Source organism: Pseudochaenichthys georgianus, chromosome 9, assembly GCF_902827115.2.
Source record: "Pseudochaenichthys georgianus chromosome 9, fPseGeo1.2, whole genome shotgun sequence".
In the NCBI taxonomy this organism is placed as follows: Eukaryota; Metazoa; Chordata; class Actinopteri; order Perciformes; family Channichthyidae; genus Pseudochaenichthys; species Pseudochaenichthys georgianus.
The window spans coordinates 40,557,097-40,582,050 of record NC_047511.1 but is presented as its reverse complement, the minus strand read 5'-3'; the positions used below and the strand labels follow the sequence as shown (position 1 = coordinate 40,582,050).

Here is a 24,954-nt window from a genome sequence, read left to right as displayed (position 1 = left end):
GGAAGATGTGAACGCACATCCACACAGTGACAGACTTCATGTTGGAGAGATGAGTTAGGGTCCAAACGATGAATATTTCCACCTTGTCAAAGGTTAATTCCCCTCTTCGGATCCTTGACCCGTGCGTAACCTAACTAAAAAAACAAATACAAAATAAATATCCTCTTTAAAAACGCACCTCCGGAAAAAAAATCCTCGACCCCCAATAGTAATCCACGATTTTTTTTTAAATTAATACACTAACCACGACACAGAAAGAAATCCTCTGATATTGAAGAAAAATGTCAAATCAAATGCCAATCAATCAATCAGTCAATCCATAGAGCAGTTTCTCAGGGTCCGTCCGCGCTGCGTTCATTCCGACAAACTACTGAGACTTGATCTCTCCGCATTATAAGGGCTCACACTGCCCGCTCCAATTGCCCCTTGGAGACAATTTCTCCCTAAAACATTCCTTAAACTGGCGTGAAAAGATCTGTCAGCTATGCCATCAATATCTCTAACGAGGCAGAGGAAGTCATCTGAAAGTGACTACAAAACGCTGACTGGATTGTTTTCTCCTCAACCACTGGCTCCTTCAGAAAGCAGTGCGCTCCTCTGGAGGGAGTGAACGCTTATTTTGCACTGACTGCATGTGTGTCGAGGCATCACGGCACTTTATAAAGAGGAGTTTCTGTGCGCCAGCAGAGGGCGCTGTGGGGAGGGTGCTCTCATTGGAAAACGTGGGTCTCTGGTCACAACCATGGTCACTCACAACCCGTCAACGAGATTCAATACAAAAGATTGTTACCCTATAGAAAAATCACCAGGATGTGTCTGTAATCTATCTGCAGGGAGCCGGGGAGAAATACACCTGCGGTCCTCGGCAGCGGTGAAATGATCGTGACCTCACTTGGCCTGTGAGGTATTTCCTGTGGGGTATTGCCTCAGGATTTTCTGTGAGAGCCTATACATTTTGTGAAACAATTTCTGAGTGTGCAATTTCTGAGTGTGCAAAATCATTCTTGCAAGATTGCTATATCTTTCGTTAAAGCTTCTTCACAGTCTTTTAGAGAAAGATGATAAAGTAAACTGCAGCAAATCAAGGGAAGGAATTTGTTGGCAACATGTATCAATAGCAAGAATATCTGGTGTTCCAGCTCAAGGGTTAATATTCTATTCAGCTATTTAGCAAATTCATTGTTGGCTGACATTAGTGGTTTACCGACAACTTAGAGAAATATGCTAATAATTTGTATGGACAGGGTTCATGGGTGGACTCAACAAAGATGATGAAAATGTCATCATTCATTACAGCGAGAGTCCAGCAATTTCTCGTGACATCTGTGTTTCCTCTGATTGAAAGGAAGATAAAAAAAAAACCGGGCACAATGCCTGTATTATATATGTGCTCGGAGGAAATAACCCCACAAGAATCTGCAATTTTTCAAAGTGGCTTTGCATTAGACAAAATGACTTTGTTGTGCATCATCGCTTAAATAGTGCCGGGAATGCCATACATCTCTACACATCTTAATAACAAAGTCTCTATTTAGAGGCTCTGACAGTGACAAACTGCAAGGCCACTGGCTCATAATGACGTTTGACTGTCAGCCCGGGCTCCCATCCAAGAGGGAAAACAGCTCGCTGCTATAATGGCAAAATCAGCCTCATTCTGCCGATATTGGCCCGGGCTTATTCTCCTCTCCCCCAAGATTTTGAAGTGTCTGTCATTATGAGGACATTGAAAAGCATCGTCCTCCCCCGTGACTAGATCCTGTCTGTCCTGCAATGGTGCTGCAGTGACTGATTCAGCCTCTTCTTCAATTCTTTAAAGCAGGAATGCCGTTTTCAACACAGATTGGCAACCTTGTGCAGCTATTTCCAAAACCGGAGCAATTCCCTTTTTCATTTAACGCATAAACAAGAAGCTGTAAAGTTATTCAAGTAATTTCTGACTGAAAAAGAGTTAGATAAAGCAGTTCAAGTTTTCAGTTGCTTGAGCAGTGGACTCAGGAGGAAACGCAACCAATCAAGAGAAACATTAGCTGCAAAGACAGGGAACAAATACATTTGCGGGGTAGTGGTGGTCTAATCAGGATAGTGAGGTGGGCTGAAGATCGGAAGGTTGTGAGTTCAAATCGCGCCAGGAACACCACCACTAGTGTACCCTTGAGTAAGGCACTTAGGCCTTAGTTATTATGTAATGTAAATGTAATTTGCATTGTGGTTTCCTATTCCGGCATCGCATTATTTCCTCCTATGATTGTGCAATATGGATACATCTTTTTCTCTTTTCATTTATTTTCTTGCGCCAGGCTGTTAGGTCCATTGTGGGACATTATTCTTGATGACATTGCACGATTCACCCCCTCTATGGGTATTTAATTTCTCCGTTCTGACTTCATAAAGCATCTGTATTCATTTTTTGTATGTGTACGATTAGAAGCAGCCCACAGAGAGACACACACACACACACACACACACACACACGGCTCCATACTGGTTTCATAAATAAGCATATACTTATGCACACAATCTGTATGTCAGATAACCGTTCTCTCTGTGACAACCCAAGACCGGGAAGATAGGGAATGACAAATGTGGATATTGAAGACATTGTTCTTACTATTGAGGGAAATCAGAGCCCGTCTCTGAGAAGTGTGTCTAATATGGTGAATATAGACGATACCATTATGAATTCATCGGATATGAAATAATGATAGAGATGGCAGTCAGAGTTAAGACCCTGTACAATAACTTGTGCTTAGTGAGACAGCAGGGGGGTTCAGAGTCAGGCATACTCTCAGGGGTCGAATGAGAGAGTGGATACTCTGAAACTGTGAATGTAGGACAGGAAAAACGTGCATACTAATGTGATGCATGCACATTTTCTTTCTGCTGCAGTAAAGGTGCATTCACGAGTGATTTGGAAGGACTCTCGTTAGCGTGTTGAGCAATCATTCAAACTCCACCCAGATCAATCCGACACATTTATCCTTTAAAGTGTTAACTATCTCGAGCACCACATTGAACAAACTATTGATCCATGGGCTTAATGTCTCGCCCTATAATACTTTGCATTGAAAGGGTGCGAGGCAACATTGATAAGGTTTTGCTTCGCCTCACAGATTTGCGAAAAAAGCAAATTTAGCTTGAGATTTATCTGAGGGCAAAGGTCGCGGTATCTCTCTCGGCGGGTCATGCTCGTTAGAGAGAGTACTAATGAACCTAAGCATACAATATTTGCACACACACACTCAGGAAATCATACAGAGCTAACGCATGACTGATTAGATTAGGAATTATGGGCTAATTAATGTGCATCTTGGGAGACCTGTGCAGCATGCTTATGAGGAGACACAGCCCGAGGCTGAGCAGGGAACATGACAAAAACATAAGTGTAGTTAATTCCCAGTATTAAATTAATTATATGAATTCCCAACAGTGCACCACAGCTCTTTTTCCTCCCTGTTTTCTATTGAGTTCACTGTAAAAGGAGAAGCAAGAAATGAAATATCTGTGTGTGTGTGTGTGTGTGTGTGCACTGTACCGTCCTGAATTATTTACAGATAGGTTGCAAAATATCTTTAAAACTGTAACTCTTGACTGAAAGTGTTTTTTTTTAATATTGGGAAAGACAAAAATGATATGGGTCGCATAATATATGTGACACCTCTCTGCTTTCACACAGCCATTAGAGCCTGGATCAGCTGCAAAGCCATAAGTCATTTCACATCAATCTATTCAAATCAAAGTGAGGGGAAATATAACTGATGGCTGCGGATACGGCGGAGTGGCAGGTGCTACTTCTTATTCTCTGTGCGGCTGGTTCCCTTCACTCTGCATTGCGGGACGGGTGGCGCAGTGGTCTGTGCATCCGATCATCAGATCAAGGGGGAGTGCTGGGGAACTCCAGTTCAAAACCCGCCACTGCGTCAGGCCGTTGTGTCCTTGGGCAAGACACTTCACCCGGATTTGCTCCTGTGGGTATTGTCCACAGTTTCTGACCATTGCATGTATCATATATGTGTAATGTGTGTATATGTAAAGCGCTTTGAGTCATTGAAAAAGCGCTATAATAAATGTAAGGAATTATTAATTATTGTTCCGTTGGCTCACAGTTGAATACGATGCAACAGCAAACCCATCTCACACACGGTCCTACATGTCAGTGTTTATGTGTGTGTCAACTTTGTTTTGGGTTGTTTTGAGCGAATACAAAGCGTTCCATTTCTGATATGACCTCCGCTAGACTCTCTGGAGGCTATCGACCAGTTAGATCCATTTGTTTTCCAGGCATTTCAGACGTTGTCCATTTCTATCACATTACTTTGACAGAAATTGAATTTCCTCTGATGCATCTGTATGTACCCTAAGTGCTGCACCGTTCTCAGTGGGAGTATAGCGTTTCCAGTGGTGTGATGATGCAAAAACACTTTGGGATTAAACAGAAAAAGGGGGAAATGGGTTTTATTTCAATGTAAGTATTGACTTATGTTTTGTTTTATGGTTTTTCAAGTAGCAGTCCTTCAAAATAAGCACTATCGGCCAGGGGCCCTATACATCGTCTAAAGGCTGTTACAAAATCTTACAAGAGCACATACAGTAAAAACACTTAGGACACATGTTATCAGTGTGCTGATGCCATGCTGGGCTTTCTGAGTCGTTAGCCTCCAACAGATTGCTATCTATCTGACTGTAATGGAAGTACACAGCGAGGACATGCACCTGTTCTCATCGAGGAGGCACACACAAATAGCATGAGTCAGCATTTCCTTGCAGCTCTTATTTCTTTTACAGTTTAGGAATGTTACCATCAACGGCAGAAATCATATTGATTTGTGGATAAAAAGATTTCCCACAGAGCTGCAAACGGTGGTACGTCTAGCCCTTGAGGTTAAACACGCCGTGGGTCCCGTACGGGATATTGACGGGGACCTCTGCTCGGCCCAGCTCAGCGAAGGTCTTGGCGTCCAGAATGAGCAGGAAAGTGCTTTTCTCCTGGAAACAGAAGAAATTAAATAGGTCATGTAAATAGACAGGTCACAGAACACCCTTGTCTCAACGATGATAGGGAAAGTACCAAACTGTTGGTCTTCTCTATGGAAATGTAAAGTGATTGTGATACTTTATTACTATGTCAAAGTGCATTGCTACATTCTAACGTCATAATGATGTAATGTGTTGCCGCCTAAGTCCACACGATGTGGTGCTTCTGTTGTGGATTGTTTTGCTGTTGTGATTTTGGTGAACATACTTCTCTGGGTGTAATGACGACTGACAAGACTACTCCGTCATCTTCCTCGGTAGCTTTGGGCGACGCAACAAAGACAGGCTCAGACGGGTACAAGCCGGGATAACGCCACACCTAGACGGGGAAGATTACATGAACATCCCCTTCACTCTGAGCCGTTTCATGTTATAACACCAACTCCCAACGTCCTGCCCTCAGTGACAGAGAAGCAGCAGGGAAGTCACTTTGATGTGAACAGCTAACAATGAAGTCTCCCTAAGAACTCTTTGATTAAGAGATACCTTAAGCTCCTTGGTGTGGACATCCATTTTGAGCAGGGAGTCACTGAAGCAGTGGCCGAAGCCGCAGGAGTAGAAGTAGCGGTAGGGTTTTCCGTTGTACTGGTCGTAGTTGATCTGAGGGAACTCGAGGCCCCCGTACTGCAGCAGCTCATCATCGTAAAGTTCCTCGTGGGTCATGTACACCTGGAGGGTTACAGAACACAGTGACATTTATCACTTTCACTTCAACTTTTACGTACAAACATGCAACCAAGTAGACCTGACTTCATGTACACTGTTGCTGGAATCACTTTGTGGTGAGAAGTGGTGGGGATAGGGGGGTCAGAAGACTTTTAAATGGTCTTCAACATATACACTTTTAGGCAATGTAAGGGGATCAGATTAACATGTATATTTACCAAGATTGGGAAAAACAAGAACACTTAGTCAAGAAATGTTTGAAGTTTCTGATCGGTTTATTATTTCATGTTTTAAGTTAGCGTTTGTTGGAGAAAGTATTTTTTTCAGAACGTATGTTAAACATTTTTACTTTTTTGACAACATTTCGACCTGGAGATGTCCCCAGAGTAAAACAAAATTACACCTATGCTGGAATTAATATTGTATTATTCTCTCAATTCAGTTTGCAATAACAAATCATTTTCTTTTTTTATATTTGCCCTCAGGGACTGTGGTAGCCATGTTCACAGCTGTGTTTCCACTAATTCGTTACATGAGCATCGCTCCACTCTCACTGAGGCTAGTGTCACTCAGGTAGTCATGACAACTAAAACATCACATTTCCTTTTAACGTTTCAGCTTTGTTCTGCCACAAGAAAATGTTGGACTGTGTGTGTGTGTGTGTGTGTGTGTGTGTGTGTGTGTGTGTGTGTGTGTGTGTGTTAGCTGTTAAATGGCAATTGTTCAGCCGCACAGTGGACATCATGTTTATCTGCTGAAAGTCATGAAGTAACAATCTTGTTAAAGTACCTTCAGTGTTTCAGCGTGCCAGATAATTGCACAGAGTGGGAGTGAATAGCTGTATTTTTCATTATTATAGGCCTCCATTTTTAGTTGACGTAAAGAAAACCAGTTTGAATGTGATGTACGGTTAAACATAATACTTTGTATATACAGTGACCGTACAGCACTCTGTTTAACCGTACCTCTTTTGCTTTTGTTTTCTTTGCTGTGGCTTTATACCCAGTGACAAGGTTTTGATCCAAAGGAGTTTCCTTGTCCACAGTCAGGGGTAGGACATATCTCCTCGGGAGGTTTCTGCACAACGAGTTGTAGAACTGCCGGATGAAATCAGACGGACAGACGTGAAAACGTGTTGCTTATTTGACTGAAAGGTGCAATCAGACCCAAACAGAAAGACATCTGGCTTTTCTTTTGACAGTCTGGAGAATGTTTTGATTAAAGTAAAATTGCAGCACTAGCTCATGATTCATGTTTCTTTATTTATTTTTTGTAGATAATGATTTAAGTAAAAACTAAGTTGATGAATAAATTGATGATAATGTTAAGAATGCAAACAGACTCCAGATGGTGGCATAATGGTCTAACAGAAACACCATTATATGACAATCATTTAGTTAAAGCCAGAGATACCCTCACCTACTGCTGACATGTATTTACCTTGTCCATTTCCTCTCCAGCGTCTCTCCTGAGGTTCTCCAGTGTGAAGTCTCCGATGACATCACCATCGTCCCCGCAGCACATGTCCATCACCAACATCCCGTTGTCTTCAAAGGCATTGATCTGATGCAGTGTGAACATGGGGGCTGCCCGGTACCTCACCTCACTCTCCTGTGGGACCAACCGGCAACACATTACCAAAATGACAAAGGATAATAAATGCTTTCGAATAAACAAAACTTTCTCTTTTGTTGGTTATTTTTAACATTTGAGGACAAGCCCCTCCCACACACTGCTGTTATTGTGTTACCTTCACATTATGAACGTTTGATATAGTATGCTTAATGGCTATGCTGTGTAATGAGATGAGAAAATTGAGAGTAACAATGTATGAGGAAAAGCTACACTGTGACTTCATCAAAAATAAATAAGGAAAAAGCTCAGCCAGGCGTGAAGAGATTAGCTCGCAGCTTTCCTTTTTTTGTTTCTGGCTATTCAGCAAACGTGTGTTTTCTCCCTCACACTTTCCTGTGTGTCTGCTGCTGAGCGCCGGATTAACTCACCTCGCCGGTGTGCCTGTTGACCAGGTGGAAGATGGTTTCGCACTGAGGCTCCCAGGTCATGACTTTATGAAAGCTCTTTCCTTGGATTTTGTACAGCATGAACTTCAGCAGGTCCAGCTTGATCGGCTGCTCAATGAACACAATGTAGTTCTCCGACATGACTGGAGACACACGGGAGGACATTTATTCAATACAAAAACACGTCTTTTAAAATGTCAGTAACATATTACAGTACATGTTACTTGTTAGACGCTTTTATCCAAAGCGACTTACATACTCAATACTGTGGACAATCCCCACGGGAGCAACTTGGGGTGAAGTGTCTCGGGGACACAACGACATGCTGACTGCAGTGGGGTTTGAACCTGTCGGAACCCTGACCCGAACACCCACTGCGCCACAGCCTCTCTCATATCATATATCATGTTTTGAAGCTTGACTAATCAAGGCAGTGTCAATCGTGTTAGCCCTGTCTTAGCATGGGAACCAAAGGGTCAGGCGTTCTAGTCGGACCAAAATACAAAGTGCAGACAGGTAGTGAGAGAGGTGCCAGTTCACTGCTGATGTGCCCTTTAGCAAGGCAAAAGAAGAAACAAATGAATTGGCGCTGAACCATTGTGGCCTCTTTGCTCTGACACCTCTCCACTGATCATGTGTGGGTCGTGTGTGTGCATGTTGGGGCTTTGTCTGTGACGTAAAGTAAATAAGCCTAGAGTAAAAAACTGAATTTCCTCTTTGGGATTAATAAAGTAAATTCTTAATCACGGGGATTATACATTTCAGTTCGATTTTTTTATAATTCTTTTATTGATTTTGACAAGTTCTTCTTTTATCTTGACCCCACAGATATCATTACATTTTCACAAACGCATCAAGTTGGTGAGCTTATTATTTCAAGGACACATTAACTGTCAATATTATTTCAGTAGTTAGTCAGCTGGGAACCAAATTACAGTACGGGTAAGTGGTAGGACATTAATGTCTTGGTGTAAACTGAAAATGACGGATTTTGTCTTCGTTTTATCCCACAGGCCCCAATACTCTAACTGCCTTCACCTTCATATGTTTATACATCTGTATACAGCTAACGTATTTATTATAACAATAAGCAGTGTTTTACTTGCATATTGATAACTTTGCTTTATTTATATTTCAGTTTCTCCTTGCACTACTTTATGATGAGATGCTAACATAATTACACTTTTCTACCTCATATATATATTTATTTATTTCTTATCTTGACATCATTAAAATGTTTGTTGTTGTTGTATTGTGTTAGGTATATTTATTTTGTACTGTTGGAGGAGCTTGAGACTTCATATTTTCCAAAAGCACGCTGTTTCTATTGTACGACAGTAAAGCCTTTGAATCTTGAATCATTTGGACAAGTAAAAGAGTGTTTACATAAATGATAAATCCTTTTTTTCAGAAGGCTACTCGGTACATTTGAAAAGGTAAAACATTTCCGTCTCAGCACCGACCTTCGAGACAAAACGTTGTGCTACTGTAGCAGATACGCACTTGAAATAGGGGCTAAACAAAACCCCTATCCTCTGTAATACTGACAGAAGTAATTAGGTGGTGCCTTGTCTAACCGTCGAATGGTCCACCACTTTTGAAATGTCTTGGAGCCAGACAGTCTGGCAGAGCAAGGGTGGTCTGCCGGAAATATACACTGAGATGTTATCAGGGAACTGGTGCAGTACAACAACCAAACATAGTGCTACATCAGGCAGAACAATGAGGATGTGCTTGCGTAAGCCGATTGACATCAGCTCATATGCTTCACTATCAGTCGTTTTTTTAATCAACTGCTTGGCTATCAGCTGACCAGCAACATCCAATCATATCGTTAAAGGTAGTTGAGGTAACTGGGACATGTCTCCATGCTTTAATGTTCAAAAAGCTCTTTATTTTTCTCATACTGCCTGTGCTGCAGCACCTCTTTTCACCCTCTGTCTGAAACCAGAGCCCAGTCTGCTCTGATTGGTTAGCTGGCCGGCTCTGTTGTGATTGGCCAACCGTTTAGAGATGTCCCGCCCCTTAGCCTATCATGTAAAATGTCTTGGAGCGCTAGCCAATAGAAGCGTGAGTGTTACATAGTGATGTCACGATGTACGGAAGTAAACAAAGGAGTCCAATGGAGGTGTTTCAGGCGGAGGGGGGAGGGACTTTGGGATTTTAGCCTTTGCAGACTATTTACATTCACAAAAACCTACATAATAACTACAGGAAAGGGAAATACCCCAACAAGCTTTATAAGCACTGCTCCTAGTACTAGACTGCTGCGATGGGTTGAATGCAGAGGCCACACTGTGTGTGCTGTGTGCTCTGCATGTGTGAGCATTAAAGAGGGGTTTCATCCCTCCCATTCTATCTATCTATCTATAACCTAATTGTTACTGACTGAAGGCATATAACAGTAACAGCTGATTTACAAAAACAAAGCATCACAGACTTTTACACACTGTATACCAGCATCTTGGTAGCCGTTCTTTTTGGAGCTAAGCAATGGAAGAAACTAGAGTAGAAAAAAGTTATAATTATGTCTTTTCTAACAGTTTTAATGTTTCTAGGACTGACACAGAGGGTATGAGAAAGTGTGTACTTTTGAGTGTGAGTCAGAAGCAAAGTTATAGACAGAGAGAGATAGTGAAAGCTGAACAGAAAGACAAAGGAGCTGTGATTGTCAAAAAGAAGCAAGGCGAGACTAGAATTCAAATGAGTAATTAATAAGAGCACGGGGGGAAAAAGGGTGACGCTCGCCTTCAGTGAAATAGACTTACCCTGTCAGTGCGGGCGGAAAACAAAGCCTCGCATAGAACTCATTAATTCCACTTCAGTATACATCCAGCATGCAACTTAAAGAAGGTCTTTGTTATACTGAAGGCAGTATCTCACCAAAGCTGTGATAATAGGACGGTTTCCTGGGTTCAGCTGCACGGATGGAGCAGATCACTTTGGCTCCAGTCAGATCTGCAGAGTCCTCCTTCGCTGCGTTCTCCTCAGGAGGAGGAACACGGATGATGTTGTAGAAGAAACCTGAGGAGGACCAAAAACAAATGATGTTGCACAGCATTATTTGGGATAGATAACAGGGATATTTATGTAAATACTGACATATATAATGTTTGGCTTGTGGAGTAACGAATGACATGTAACGGGATTACGTATAGGATACAAAAAAACTGTATTCCCTTACAGTGATACCTCATTCACACCAACGCAATTCCGGTTCAAGTGCTAGAGCATTTCAGGTTCAGAACCGGTTCTTCGGTTTAGCTCCGGCTCTTTTCACACCACCCAGAGTCCGACTGGTGCTGCGTCATTGCGTCATCGTTTGCGTCATGACGTACCGTTTGCGTGCCTGCTTCATAAAGCCAAACCGCGGAAACCCCTCACAGCTGACACCGACAACAACAACAATGGCCGATTGTGCTCCAGCTTCCTCTGTACCTCTTCAGAAGACCAGATTCCCAGTAAATAGTAGGTCTCTTCAGTGGACCACTGCTGCTTGTTAAGTTTCTCCATCGTTGTGTAGAAGCTGGATAAAACGCGGGCTTCTTGTTGTTGTTGTTCAGTAGTTGATCCCGCCCCCGCCCATTTATGTGGTTTAGTTATATTCTTATAAAAAAGTGTACTCGTGTCAATAAAGGTTTTTTTTAAAACACAACTGCTTCCGAGGTCGGTCTTATTTCTTAAGGTGGACTGAACCATGAGTGTGGAGTAACGTTGTATCTTTCATTTAAATGAACTGTAACCTTCACCCAGGTATGTAACAGCTGTTCTCAAATGAACAAGTGAAGTACAGTTTAATATTTATAGTTTTATAGATTTATAATGAGTTATAATGAGAGGTGATCAACGTGAATGCTCAGGTTCCACCTTAACACGCAGACACGTTACTTCACCATGAGCAGAAACCTTTTTATATACAGTCTATGGCAGAAACTCTGAAACTCTTGTTAAGTTTCTCCATCGTTGTGTACAAACTGGATAAAACGCGGGCTTGTTGTTGTTGTTCAGGAGTTGATCTGTCTCTGCCCCCGCCTCGACGTAAGCGTGACGTATGCGGTGCTTTTGCTCTGGCCGGACAATTTGTTGGTGCTTGAAACGAACCGGATTCCGGAGCTAAGAGGCTGCTCCGCTGCGGTGTGAGTGTTGCGGCTTTCACACCAGCGCTTTTCAGTTTCTAGCTCCGAGCGGGAGCTTTTCTGGTTCAGCTCCGGTTTCCCTTTTCAGCTCCCGCTCTCTGCACACCGCCCACTGGCGCCCCAGAGCTGTCCTTGCTGCGTCATGACGTCACCGTTTACATCGCTGATTTGCCCCCCAACGGCAGCTCACAACAACAACAACAACAACAACTGCGTCGGGTCGATGATCGTGTTGCTTTTAATCACACGAAGCCAGAATAAATTGAATAACGACTTCTCCAACCTTATACTTTTCTCCAGAGTGCCGTGGTTCATTGTTTATTAATGTGTTTCTGCAGCATTTACCGACCGCTGCAGTGCTGGCTGCTCTTCCACAGGAGTTTATTCTCCCGTTAGCTCCCGGTTAGCTCACACTGCAGCGGCCGCTCTAAAGTATTCACTGTCCGACTCACACAAGCAGCTGATGCATATCCCCAGTTCCCTTAGCCTAAGTGAATGTGTGTCAGTCTGAATTGACACTGTTTGGTATCACAACGCTGTTATGAAAGTTTCTCTGGTATAAAACGGGTGATGTTAGCATAGCAACCGAAGCTAAACTGACTACTTGCATCCGATAGCTGCAATAATACAAAACAACACGTCTGCCTCTCTCCACAATGATCGATAACAGTGAACGGATGGTCAAAGTAAGGCACAAATAAACAGAACCACACGAAGCCTGGTTAGTGTTGCCTGACTTTATAAAGTGTGTTTATAGGCACTACTGCTTGCAGGCAGGCATAACAGTCGACCCATGGGAGGTGGGTTTAGTTTCCTGCACGCCTCGACGTGAGAGAGACGTAAGCGACGTCGCCTCTTAGCTCCAAAGCTCTTGCCTCTGGACCGACAATTTTTTGGAGCTGGAAATGAAGCGGATTCCGGAGCTAAGAGCCGGCGCAGCTCCGGTGTGAACTGGAAAACCCGGCGCTTTTCAGGCTCTAGCTCCGAGCCGGAGCTGAAAAGGCGCTGGTGTGAAAGGGGCATGTGAAGAGGAAAACCCGGTGCTTTTCAAGCTCCAGCTCCGAACCGGCCCTGAAACACCGTTGGTGTGAATGAGGTATCAGATACAAACAGACGTATTTAGATTACTGTTAAATGTCTAAATGGTGGGGATATAGCAGGATTACAATGTTAGTAAAAAAGAACTGAGAGAATATTGTGGTTCTTGTTAAAGAAGTATACTTTAAGTGTTTAAGTGAATCTCTACGCCTTCTGCTTGAATTTGCTTTATGATATTCACTTTCTTTGGTACTTACTTAATTCAGTAGGTGAACCGATGTGTTCATGAATAGTGTCTGTAGTGTAACGGTATGTTTTAAAGCATTTTCTGGTAGCTCAGATTCCATTTCTGCTTTTCTAAACTGTGCTCATGTGTTTCATTGCTGTGTCTAAATGCTTCAGGAAAGGCAGGTTTTTCTATACAGAGAATCTTGAGTAGAGGACACATTTGTTATACTGAATATCTTGGTTTCTTCTTTGTAAGGTTACATTGTCCTTTTTGATTATCAGGTAATCCAAAAGTAACGGAAAGTAATCAGGTTGCAATACTTTTATATGTTGGTACTCAGATTAGGTTGCTTTACAGCTAATTAGTAATTGCAACGGATTACATTTTTAAGTAACCCTCCAAACACTGGGAAGGGAGGAAACGAAGGTTACCGTTTTTTCCAAAGGAGTTGCCCATGTTGTACGTGGCTCCGTCACGGTCATAGTGTGGGTGAGCTGTCGCCGAGTTCACAGCAATGTATTGACTCCAGTCCACCTTAAACAGACAGCATCATCTTCCTTGTCCTCATTATCATGATCAAAAGTCATTTTCATTGTCCTGTGACCTTTTATCAGCACCAGTATTCAGAAGAGACTTATCTGTTACACTGACTCACCTTCTCCTTTGTCTCCAGGCTCTGTGGATCTACTCGTCTCATGTAGTTGGTTTCTGTGCTGACATAATAGTCTCCCTTGTACTTGACAAAGTTCACACTGGCGTTATCCGTGGACTCTGTTCACACACACACATATCAGGAACTTCTTAAATATAGAAGTCAAACTCACACGAACTACTTTTTCCTTCTGCTTAATTTTTCACAATCTTGAGTCATGCGTTCCCTCACAGACCTCCACACACACACACACACACACACACACACACACACACACACACACACACACACACACACACACACACACACACACACACACACACACACACACACACACACACACACACCGGCTTGTGCGGTCCATTAACATCAAACACCCAATATGATGTAACACAAGCTTTCATTAGACTGCTCAAGCAATACACAAAACAGTCAAGGCTGTGAGCACTGAGGAAAGAAAGCCTTGAGAACATTTATTTTTTCTTCTGACTATTTACTTGGCCTGTAATAATCTATCAAAGCTGGTGAGGTGCCTTCATGCAATAATGAATTGGGTAGTTTAATAATGCATTTGGCACTGCGGTGATATATTATGCTGCGCTGAAAGGGTTTACACGTGGGAATATGTCAAGAAAACACACATACTAGGGACTGAAACGCGTGACAAGAAGCGTGCAAAGATGTTCTTGCAGGGGTCGGGCATGGCTAATGTCCCGAACTCCGACACCACGATGCGGTTCTTCTCTGAGTTTTGGACGTACGAGTCACTTTGCAGGAAACGACTGCTGTAGGTGACGTTCCCCTCGCACAGGTGGAACCGGTGCATCATCGCCATGCCGTCAAACCAGTGGGTGAATCTGAGAGCAGAAACATTGGGTTAAAGGTCACCTCTTATGCAAAATACACTTCTTCATGTCTCTTCTACATCAACATGTGTCCCCTCTTCTTCATGTCTCTTCTACATCAACATGTGTCCCCTCTTCTTCATGTCTCTTCTACATCAACATGTGTCCCCTCTTCTTCATGTCTCTTCTACATCAACATGTGTCCCCTCTTCTTCATGTCTCTTCTACATCAACATGTGTCCCCTCTTCTTCATGTCTCTTCTACATCAACATGTGTCCCCTCTTCTTCATGTCTCTTCTACATCAACATGTGTCCCCTCTTCTTCATGTCTCTTCTACATCAACATGTGTCCCCTCTTCTTCATGTCTCTTCTGCATCAACATGTGTCCCCTCTTCTTCATGTCTCTTCTACATCAACATGTGTCCCCTCTTCTTCATGTCTCCTCTACATCAACATGTGTCCCCTCTTCTTCATGTCTCTTCTACATCAACATGTGTCCCCTCTTCTTCATGTCTCTTCTACATCAACATGTGTCCCCTCTTCTTCATGTCTCTTCTGCATCAACATGTGCCCCCTCTTCTTCATGTCTCTTCTGCATCAACATGTGTCCCCTCTTCTTCATGTCTCTTCTGCATCAACATGTGTCCCCTCTTCTTCATGTCTCTTCTACATCAACATGTGTCCCCTCTTCTTCATGTCTCTTCTACATCAACACGTGTCCCCTCTTCTTCATGTCTCTTCTCCATCAACACGTGTCCCCTCTTCTTCATGTCTCTTCTCCATCAACACGTGTCCCCTCTTCTTCATGTCTCTTCTACATCAACACGTGTCCCCTCTTCTTCATGTCTCTTCTACATCAACATGTGTCCCCTCTTCCTCATGTCTCTTCTACATCAACATGTGTCCCCTCTTCTTCATGTCTCTTCTACATCAACATGTGTCCCCTCTTCTTCATGTCTCTTCTGCATCAACATGTGCCCCCTCTTCTTCATGTCTCTTCTACATCAACATGTGTCCCCTCTTCTTCATGTCTCTTCTACATCAACATGTGTCCCCTCTTCTTCATGTCTCTTCTGCATCAACATGTGTCCCCCTCTTCTTCATGTCTCTTCTACATCAACATGTGTCCCCTCTTCTTCATGTCTCCTCTACATCAACATGTGTCCCCTCTTCTTCATGTCTCTTCTACATCAACATGTGTCCCCTCTTCTTCATGTCTCTTCTACATCAACATGTGTCCCCTCTTCTTCATGTCTCTTCTGCATCAACATGTGCCCCCTCTTCTTCATGTCTCTTCTGCATCAACATGTGTCCCCTCTTCTTCATGTCTCTTCTGCATCAACATGTGTCCCCTCTTCTTCATGTCTCTTCTACATCAACATGTGTCCCCTCTTCTTCATGTCTCTTCTACATCAACACGTGTCCCCTCTTCTTCATGTCTCTTCTCCATCAACACGTGTCCCCTCTTCTTCATGTCTCTTCTCCATCAACACGTGTCCCCTCTTCTTCATGTCTCTTCTACATCAACACGTGTCCCCTCTTCTTCATGTCTCTTCTACATCAACATGTGTCCCCTCTTCCTCATGTCTCTTCTACATCAACATGTGTCCCCTCTTCTTCATGTCTCTTCTACATCAACATGTGTCCCCTCTTCTTCATGTCTCTTCTGCATCAACATGTGCCCCCTCTTCTTCATGTCTCTTCTGCATCAACATGTGGTCCCCTCTTCTTCATGTCTCTTCTGCATCAACATGTGTCCCCTCTTCTTCATGTCTCTTCTACATCAACATGTGTCCCCTCTTCATGTCTCTTCTACATCAACATGTGTCCCCTCTTCTTCATGTCTCTTCTGCATCAACATGTGCCCCCTCTTCTTCATGTCTCTTCTGCATCAACATGTGTCCCCTCTTCTTCATGTCTCTTCTACATCAACATGTGTCCCCTCTTCTTCATGTCTCTTCTACATCAACATGTGTCCCCTCTTCTTCATGTCTCTTCTCCATCAACATGTGTCCCCTCTTCTTCATGTCTCTTCTACATCAACATGTGTCCCCTCTTCTCCATGTCTCTTCTACATCAACCTGTGTCCCCTCTTCATCACGTCTCTTCTACATCAACATGTGTCCCCTCTTCTCCATGTCTCTTCTACATCAACATGTGTCCCCTCTTCTTCATGTCTCTTCTACATCAACATGTGTCCCCTCTTCTTCATGTCTCTTCTACATCAACATGTGTCCCCTCTTCTTCATGTCTCTTCTACATCAACATGTGTCCCCTCTTCTTCATGTCTCTTCTCCATCAACATGTGTCCCCTCTTCTTCATGTCTCTTCTACATCAACATGTGTCCCCTCTTCTCCATGTCTCTTCTACATCAACCTGTGTCCCCTCTTCATCACGTCTCTTCTACATCAACATGTGTCCCCTCTTCTCCATGTCTCTTCTACATCAACATGTGTCCCCTCTTCTTCATGTCTCTTCTACATCAACATGTGTCCCCTCTTCTTCATGTCTCTTCTACATCAACATGTGTCCCCTCTGTGTAAAGAGACTCTGAAAGTCTCAGGAACAAAGATTCTCTCTCTTTTTGATCCATTTCTATAAAAACCTGTCTGAAAATGAGCTGATCAGATTTTGGCCACTTTATGATGTCAAAGATTTGTTGGCTTGGTAACCATTAGCCAATCACCAACCAAGGTATATTATTATATATTTTTAGATAATTCACTGAACATCTCCAAACTGTGACATGTGTATATATATATTAGGGTTGCCAGAAACTGACCATGATCAAAATCGATTATTCGGCAGCCCTGGCGAATAATAATCGATTATTATAATAATTCGACTTGTTTAGTTTGCTGTGTTCACTGTTTTGAGAACAGGGTTTTAAGAAATATGTCATAAGGCTTGTTATCATAAGGCCTAGGGCAAATTGTGACAAACTATTTCAGCCTTTAAATCAGTGTGGGAGTGATACAGGTTTTAGCCCTGAATACTACAATAACTCCTATGTGTCTGCTACATTTCCTTTTTTGTAAGCTGTCGTGCTAATAAGGCTCTTTTGATTTGAGTAACCTCTGCACTTTAAAGGTCCCCTATTATACTGTTTTTCATCAATATATTAGGTCTCAGATATATACAAAACATGTCTCTGAAGTGTTTGGCTCCAAATACCAACCATACGTGCATTGTAGCATCCCATAATCCCCTCTCGGAGGAAATTCAGGTGATAAGGGGGGGGGGGGGGGGGGGTTACCTTGGTTGGTGTAATGGTTACACAAGCCAAAACATCGTTATAACCAGGGGCGGCAGGTACTGTAGGCTAGGGAAATATTTTTGTCACTGCATCCTGGTAAAATAAAAATATAATGTATAATGTTTGTGTCTTTCACATTAGCGCAGCTATGCAGCCACCTGTGCACTACGAAGCCAGTTCAACATACCCTGGATGTGTTTGAGTATACTTAAAGGAATGGTCCACTCATTAGATAATTAATCAAAACTTCAGTATTTAGTGAAACGTTATGTTTAAACCATACCCTGAAGAAATCAGCGATATTCCCCGGTAAATAATGATTGTATAGCTCTTTTTTATCAAGACCTGTATATTCCGTCTGGCCGCCGCCATGTTTGCCATTTTCAGTAGTCACGTGATGGTCGTGACGTCATCCATGCGTTCACTTTGTCAACACACGGAAACATGGCGGAGTATTTCAGTTCGGACTCGTCAGCAGAGGAACAAGTTTTGACCAATGTGAAGAGATTGGATGGGGGAATTCAGCCATACATATCAGTATGACAATACGACACCCTCTGTCCGTAGACCCTCACATCGTACAAGGAAAAACTTCCGAAGAAAACCCCCAGTTTAAAGGGAACATGGGAGAAACCTCAGGGAGAGCAACAGAGGAGGGATCCCTCTCCCAGGACGGACAGACGTGCAATAGATGCCGTGTGTAAATTGAAAAGATAATACATTTGCAACATAGGTAGTCCAGATGTTTGGAAATGCATGTGTGTATAATAGGAAGATGATATAAGATACTATATGTATGCATGTAGTACCACCCTTGCTAGCGATTCCCTCTCTAGTTTAGCATACTCAGCTTCGTTGTCCCTGGCCATAGAATCACGATTTTATGGGGCCGGAAAAACTGGGGGAAAATACACACTAGTCGGTACTACGCTATATGGAAAGGCCACCAAAAACTGTCCTGGCCTGGACGCTAAAGGACGTTAAAACGGGACTAGCCGCTGCAATGGAAATGCGCTATAACATACCTTATTCTTACTCCGAGCACTACTTCTGCTCCTCCGTCGCTTCACACTTGCAGAGGGCGATTTCTCAACTGGCCGAACTGGTGTCCTGGTCGGTGATGACACCAGAAAGACCGATGGTACTGCATCTCCATTAAGTAATGGTTGTTCCATAAATCCCATGTTATGTTTCATCATACTCTCAGAGTAGTCGTCCGGAAATGTGAAATGTTCGCTGCATACATGAGCCTGTGAATCTTTCGGTTCGGGCCGGCCACATTTCGCTAGCCACTGCCTCCGAATGTACTTCTTATGCTTACCTTTTGGCAACAGATGGAACCGAGCATTCCGTGGATTGTTCCTATCAGAATTATGGCAATATTTCGCGATACAGTGAGGCATATTTGAAGAGAGAAACTACAGTAAATAACATGGAGATCAACGTGTCCTCGAAAACCAAACGCATGGTTTACGTCACGTCCGGAAAATGGCGGCGCCCACAGTGTTGATGTTATTTCGGTATATAATCAGTTTAAAATCACTGATAATGTCATTGGATTAAAAAAAAAAAAAGAGAGACTGGCAGAGACTGGTCTGTTTTATCGGATGACAATTATTTAAAAATGAGTGTCATGAGCATACCATTCCTTTAACTAACCCTAACAAACGAGATCTCGCTAAGCGGTCCTCCAACGCTGGTTATCAACTCGGTAAATCAAGCCAGGGTTTCTCTCACCAGCTGAGAGCGTTCACGTGAAAGGGGCGGGGTTAGCTACATTTGACCAATCACAAACAAGTGTACTGACAGCGCATTAACGATAAATAAACTAATATTAGATAAATATGAGCTTTAAACATCCATGATTTAAACATATAATCCAGGATACAGGCCACAGAGTTGCACCTGCAAGGAGAATACAGAACAACTGGTTAAAAAATAACTACCGAGTGTTTGAAAGCGTACAACAGGTTTATGATATCACTGCCCCGTCTAAGACACGAGTGGATCTGACTTTACATTTGAGTTGAGTGTTTCGTCAACTTAATGTGTTGCTTAAAATAATATTTCTGCATACAGTAGCCTATGTGACACTGTAGGTGTTGCACGGCTGGAGAAGCTGACTCAGATAAGGAGATATATATATGTTATGATATTATATCGATGTACTGATTGATGATGTGATATAAATGATAAGTGCGACACGTCGGCGTCTTCTCTGCATACGGCAGTTTAAACTGTATTTCCTTTATCCTGTAATATGACTTGAGAGATTTAAACTCCGCACACTGAGCTCTGATTGGTCGGCAGGCGGTGCTTTCACTGAGTTGATCTCTTTTCTATAGACGCCGGAGGCGGGTAGCGTCAGGTAAAAAAAGTTATTTAGCCTTCTCAAACCTGAGCCTCACGCGCGGCCTATGGTTATGACATCATAAAGTGGCCAAAATCTGATCAGCTCATTTTCAGACAGGTTTTTATAGAAATGGATCAGGACAAAAAGAGAGAGAATCTTTGTTCCTGAAACTTTTAGAGTCTCTTTCCGCAGAGGGGACACATGTTGATGTTGAAGAGACATGAAGAAGGGGGGACACATGTTGATGAAGAAGAGACATGAAGAAGAGGGGACACACGTTGATGTAGAAGAGACATGAAGAAGAGGGGACACGTGTTGATGTAGAAGAGACATGAAGAAGAGGGGACACATGTTGATGTAGAAGAGACATGAAGAAGAGGGGACACGTGTTGATGTAGAAGAGACATGAAGAAGAGGGGACACATGTTGATGTAGAAGAGACATGAAGAAGAGGGGACACATGTTGATGTAGAAGAGACATGAAGAAGAGGGGACACATGTTGATGCAGAAGAGACACGAAGAAGAGGGGACACATGTTGATGCAGAAGAGTCATGAAGAAGAGGGGACACATGTTGATGCAGAAGAGACATAAAGAAGAGGGGACACATGTTGATGTAGAAGAGACATGAAGAAGAGGGGACACATGTTGATGTTGAAGAGACATGAAGAAGGGGGGACACATGTTGATGAAGAAGAGACATGAAGAAGAGGGGACACACGTTGATGTAGAAGAGACATGAAGAAGAGGGGACACGTGTTGATGTAGAAGAGACATGAAGAAGAGGGGACACATGTTGATGTAGAAGAGACATGAAGAAGAGGGGACACGTGTTGATGTAGAAGAGACATGAAGAAGAGGGGACACATGTTGATGTAGAAGAGACATGAAGAAGAGGGGACACATGTTGATGTAGAAGAGACATGAAGAAGAGGGGACACATGTTGATGCAGAAGAGACACGAAGAAGAGGGGACACATGTTGATGCAGAAGAGACATGAAGAAGAGGGGACACATGTTGATGCAGAAGAGTCATGAAGAAGAGGGGACACGTGTTGATGCAGAAGAGACATAAAGAAGAGGGGACACATATTGATGTAGAAGAGACATGAAGAAGAGGGGACACATGTTGATGCAGAAGAGACATGAAGAAGAGGGGACACATGTTGATGCAGAAGAGACATAAAGAAGAGGGGACACATATTGATGTAGAAGAGACATGAAGAAGAGGGGACACGTGTTGATGTAGAAGAGACATGAAGAAGAGGGGACACGTGTTGATGTAGAAGAGACATGAAGAAGAGGGGACACATGTTGATGTAGAAGAGACATAAAGAAGAGGGGACACATATTGATGTAGAAGAGACATGAAGAAGAGGGGACACATGTTGATGCAGAAGAGACATGAAGAAGAGGGGACACGTGTTGATGTAGAAGAGACATGAAGAAGAGGGGACACATGTTGATGCAGAAGAGACATGAAGAAGAGGGGACACGTGTTGATGTAGAAGAGACATGAAGAAGAGGGGACACATGTTGATGCAGAAGAGACAAGAGAAAGTGGATTTTTCACAATAGGTGACTTTTAAAAGTTGTTTTTGTTTCTGTATTACCTGTCCTTCCCAAACTCAAACTTCCCAGGACCATTCCTCAAGAAGCTCCCATTGATCCATGTTGGGACGGTTCCCTTGATGGTGGTGGGGATGGGATCAGGGGTCTCCTCCACCGACTGCAGCAGAGGGGCTATGCTCTCCAGCCCCTTGCCCGGCGGACATTTCCGCCCGCTGGAAACTGAAGAGAGGAGAGGAGGGTTGTTTCTGTATCAGTATGCTGTTCAATCTTTGTCAGGGGGTCGAATCCCACCCCCTGCGGTCAACATGTCGTCCAAACTAAAGCTGAACCTCGAGGGGATTGTAACGTTATTGAAGTGTATGTATGTCACTTTGGTTTATGTAACACGCGTGCAGCAGCTGAACTCTTGGCCCCACCCCCCTCCCCTCTCTCAGGTATATTACCTCATCATGCACATAGGCGTGGTGCAGCTAGGGTTATGGGATTTGCACGACTGGGAACGAGGAAGTGATTTAAGTATGTAATCTGTTATTCACTCGGGGACATGACCTACGGATATGAACACGATCGTTAACAACAAGCAGCTTTATCTTCCTAATTAAGTATACAACACGATCACGAGACATCTGAGTGTTAAATTAACAGAACATTACACTTTCACACCTTATTCACACAACTGCCGCTTTTTTTTATGCTATCAACACTTTAATCAAATGATACTGTGAATAAAAAACTTGTGGTAGGAGCAAAGGCTGTTTCAGTGTTAGGAGATATTTATGTTCTTATGGCTCGTGGGGTCATGCACTTTGAATGACACCTGCGTTATCTACTCTCTTATCTTTTATCCAATAACCAATTCCCATTTCTCACCACACATAATGGCGTTTGTAAAATACAGTAGTAGTAACGTGATTAGCAAAAGCAAATCGCTCCGGTTCAATACGAGCTCGGGCTTCAATATCACAGTTTTAGGACGACGTGGATTGTTATTGCCGCCAATCAGTTGAGGCGGAATTGAGTTCATTCTCATAACAGCCTATCAACACGAGAATGTGCAATAGAGAGATAGCCACTGCAGGCGTTAACAGGCTACCTGTATGTCGACTGTGAGTTTTGATTGTGATGTCTGCATTGATGCAGCCGTGATGTGCCGTCATTTCTAAAAGGAGGGGTATTCCGTGTTCCTTCTGCTGCATTCAAAATGGAGTCTCTTGAAAACAAAAGCAGTGAAAATATATTCAGGTATCTTTCATCCAACACTGTTGTATAACCACACTTGCAAGATTGGTTTACTTGTAACATGTATTTGTTTAACAATGTTTTCTTAAGCCACCAGCAGTTTGTCTGAATGATTAAGTGTAAAAGTAAAAGGCCTTGTTGGAATACATTTTCAGATTCATGCGCACCTTTTTTTTAAAAATCCTCTTTTTATTTGTCTGTGCAGGGACCTGGCAGCCAGTTGTCTTATTACATTTAAGAGCTGAGAATGACTAAAAGCTGTTAATTAGACTTTTTTTTCTCCAGCGCTGATTCAACGGGAGACCTTGGAGCAGGAACAATGGAATATGCCAACATGTCCTATTGTAACTGCAGCTCTGATTTTGAAACCCAAGAAAATACAATTATGTCTAAACCACATTACGCACGTCATGTGGTGTGTGTGTGTGTGTGTGTGTGTGTGTGTGTGTGTGTGTGTGTGTGTGTGTGTGTGTGTGTGTGTGTGTGTGTGTGTGTGTGTGTGTGTGTGTGTGTGTGTGTGTGTGTGTGTGTGTGTGTGTGTGTGTGTGTGTGTGTGTGTGTGTGTGTAATTCTATGCAAGATTCGATGCTAATATCATTATCTGTGCTTTAACAAGAGATACACCAAAGCGCTATGGATGTCCACACTTTGTTGTGTGAATTGTTCATTCAGTCAGTCATGGATTTCCCCCAAAATCAATAGCAATAAAAAATGGCTTCTTGTTTTGCATTCAAACAAGACTAGTGTGAAATCAAGCAGATCCTGAAATGCTTAACTCAAAGGAATTGTGTATTCACGTTATTGTGGAATCATATAAAACCGCTGTCAAGCTAAAATATTCTCCTCTTTTAAAATGATGACTAGTATTGTTTTTTATTTTTACTATTATTAACGTCTTTATTTTTGCTTCACAATCACATTCTAACAAAGAACATCTGGCAACAGGGTGGTGTGTACTCACTGCTGTGTGTGTGAGGCTCTGCGGTCGTTGACATGGCTGCTCTGACTGCAGATACCATCAGACACATGCAGAGGATTTATAAATGCCAGAGGACAACCTTTAAACCTTTGGTTTCTTCCCAAGATAAGGAGGTTGAAACTACAGGACAGAGTTGACAGTCTTTGAACCGACAAGAAAAGCAGCTTGATGTCATGATGCAGGTCGCTGTTAGCATAGCGAGACATAATACATTAGTATAAAGTTCTTAAAGATACAACACAATTAAATCGGTTCAAAAATAAATATTTGATTCAATTGTTATGCTTAAGACTCAAAATCTGTATGTGTTATATTATTATATGTTACTTTTATTATTGCATTGTTCTTATTAATAGTAAATGTAAAGGTATCTAATGTCTAATTCCAGCACCAGACACTTTTTTACGCTGCTATCTTGCACCATGTACATTCCCTAACATATTGAAGTGACTGTTATTTTGTATTGATTGTTGTGTTTTATCTTAATGTGTGCATATGTGTAAATGTGTCTGTTGATTGTATATACAGTATAGAGGATATACACATTTCTATATTTGTATTATTGTGTTTAGTATTCGGGATTGTTGGAAACGTTATTTCGATCTCTCTGTCTGTACAAACACACAGAACAATTGACATTAAAGTGGACTTGACTTTGGTAGTGTTTATTTGTATATGTTGTGTGCTGTGTGTAAGAATGACCTTTCGACCTTTGGCATTTTATCAACATACTGGTCACCTTTTATCTCACTTTCTATAATAATGCAATTCAAGCTTGCTAGTGTCACACATAGGTGTCACACTGCAATCAGGGCTCCTACACGATTTAGTCCGGTTAAATAATGTAAAATGTATATCATATTGCGAGCAGAATTGATATGCCAAACCTGTTGCCATGTCTTCTAGCCAGATGCATCAGTATCTTAAAAAAAAA

At 42.5% G+C, this 24,954-nt stretch overlaps 2 protein-coding genes across 2 annotated transcripts in view; both read right to left on the bottom strand.

Annotated features, from left to right (window-relative positions):
- The window catches only part of LOC117453000 (GDNF family receptor alpha-2-like), a 66,580-nt gene extending 65,969 nt beyond the window's left edge, over positions 1 to 611 (bottom strand). The window contains exons 1-2 of the mRNA XM_034091828.2: positions 245 to 611; positions 1 to 134 (exon numbers count right to left, since the gene is read on the bottom strand). The exon at positions 1 to 134 is cut by the window's left edge and continues 12 nt beyond it. Coding sequence (XP_033947719.1) covers positions 1 to 40 — 40 coding nt within the window. The 5' untranslated portion in view covers positions 41 to 134; positions 245 to 611. The remainder of the gene's footprint in view (positions 135 to 244) is intronic.
- A 3,835-nt stretch (positions 612 to 4,446) lies between these two features.
- Positions 4,447 to 24,041, bottom strand: bco2l (beta-carotene 15, 15-dioxygenase 2, like). The gene is made up of 13 exons (XM_034091827.1): positions 24,003 to 24,041; positions 22,896 to 23,012; positions 21,844 to 22,021; positions 14,419 to 14,630; positions 13,777 to 13,892; positions 13,553 to 13,655; positions 10,602 to 10,742; positions 7,701 to 7,861; positions 7,138 to 7,308; positions 6,663 to 6,794; positions 5,518 to 5,700; positions 5,240 to 5,350; positions 4,447 to 4,983 (listed from the first exon to the last, which is right to left on the bottom strand). The coding sequence occupies exons 2-13, from the start codon at positions 22,996 to 22,998 to the stop codon at positions 4,867 to 4,869; spliced, it is 1,728 nt and encodes a 575-aa protein (XP_033947718.1). The 5' UTR covers positions 22,999 to 23,012; positions 24,003 to 24,041; the 3' UTR covers positions 4,447 to 4,866.
- Between the last annotated feature and the right edge of the window lie 913 nt (positions 24,042 to 24,954).

Excerpts from the sequence above, each read along its gene's own strand:
- bco2l (XM_034091827.1), bottom strand. The coding sequence starts at position 22,998 with ATGCAGCAGAAGGAACACGGAATACCCCTCCTTTTAGAAATGACGGCA. Across the intron at positions 22,022-22,895 it reads AACTCACAGTCGACATACAG|TTTCCAGCGGGCGGAAATGT; the intron begins GTAGCCTGTTAA and ends TCCTCTCTTCAG. Across the intron at positions 5,351-5,517 it reads TCCACACCAAGGAGCTTAAG|GTGTGGCGTTATCCCGGCTT; the intron begins GTATCTCTTAAT and ends TTCCCCGTCTAG.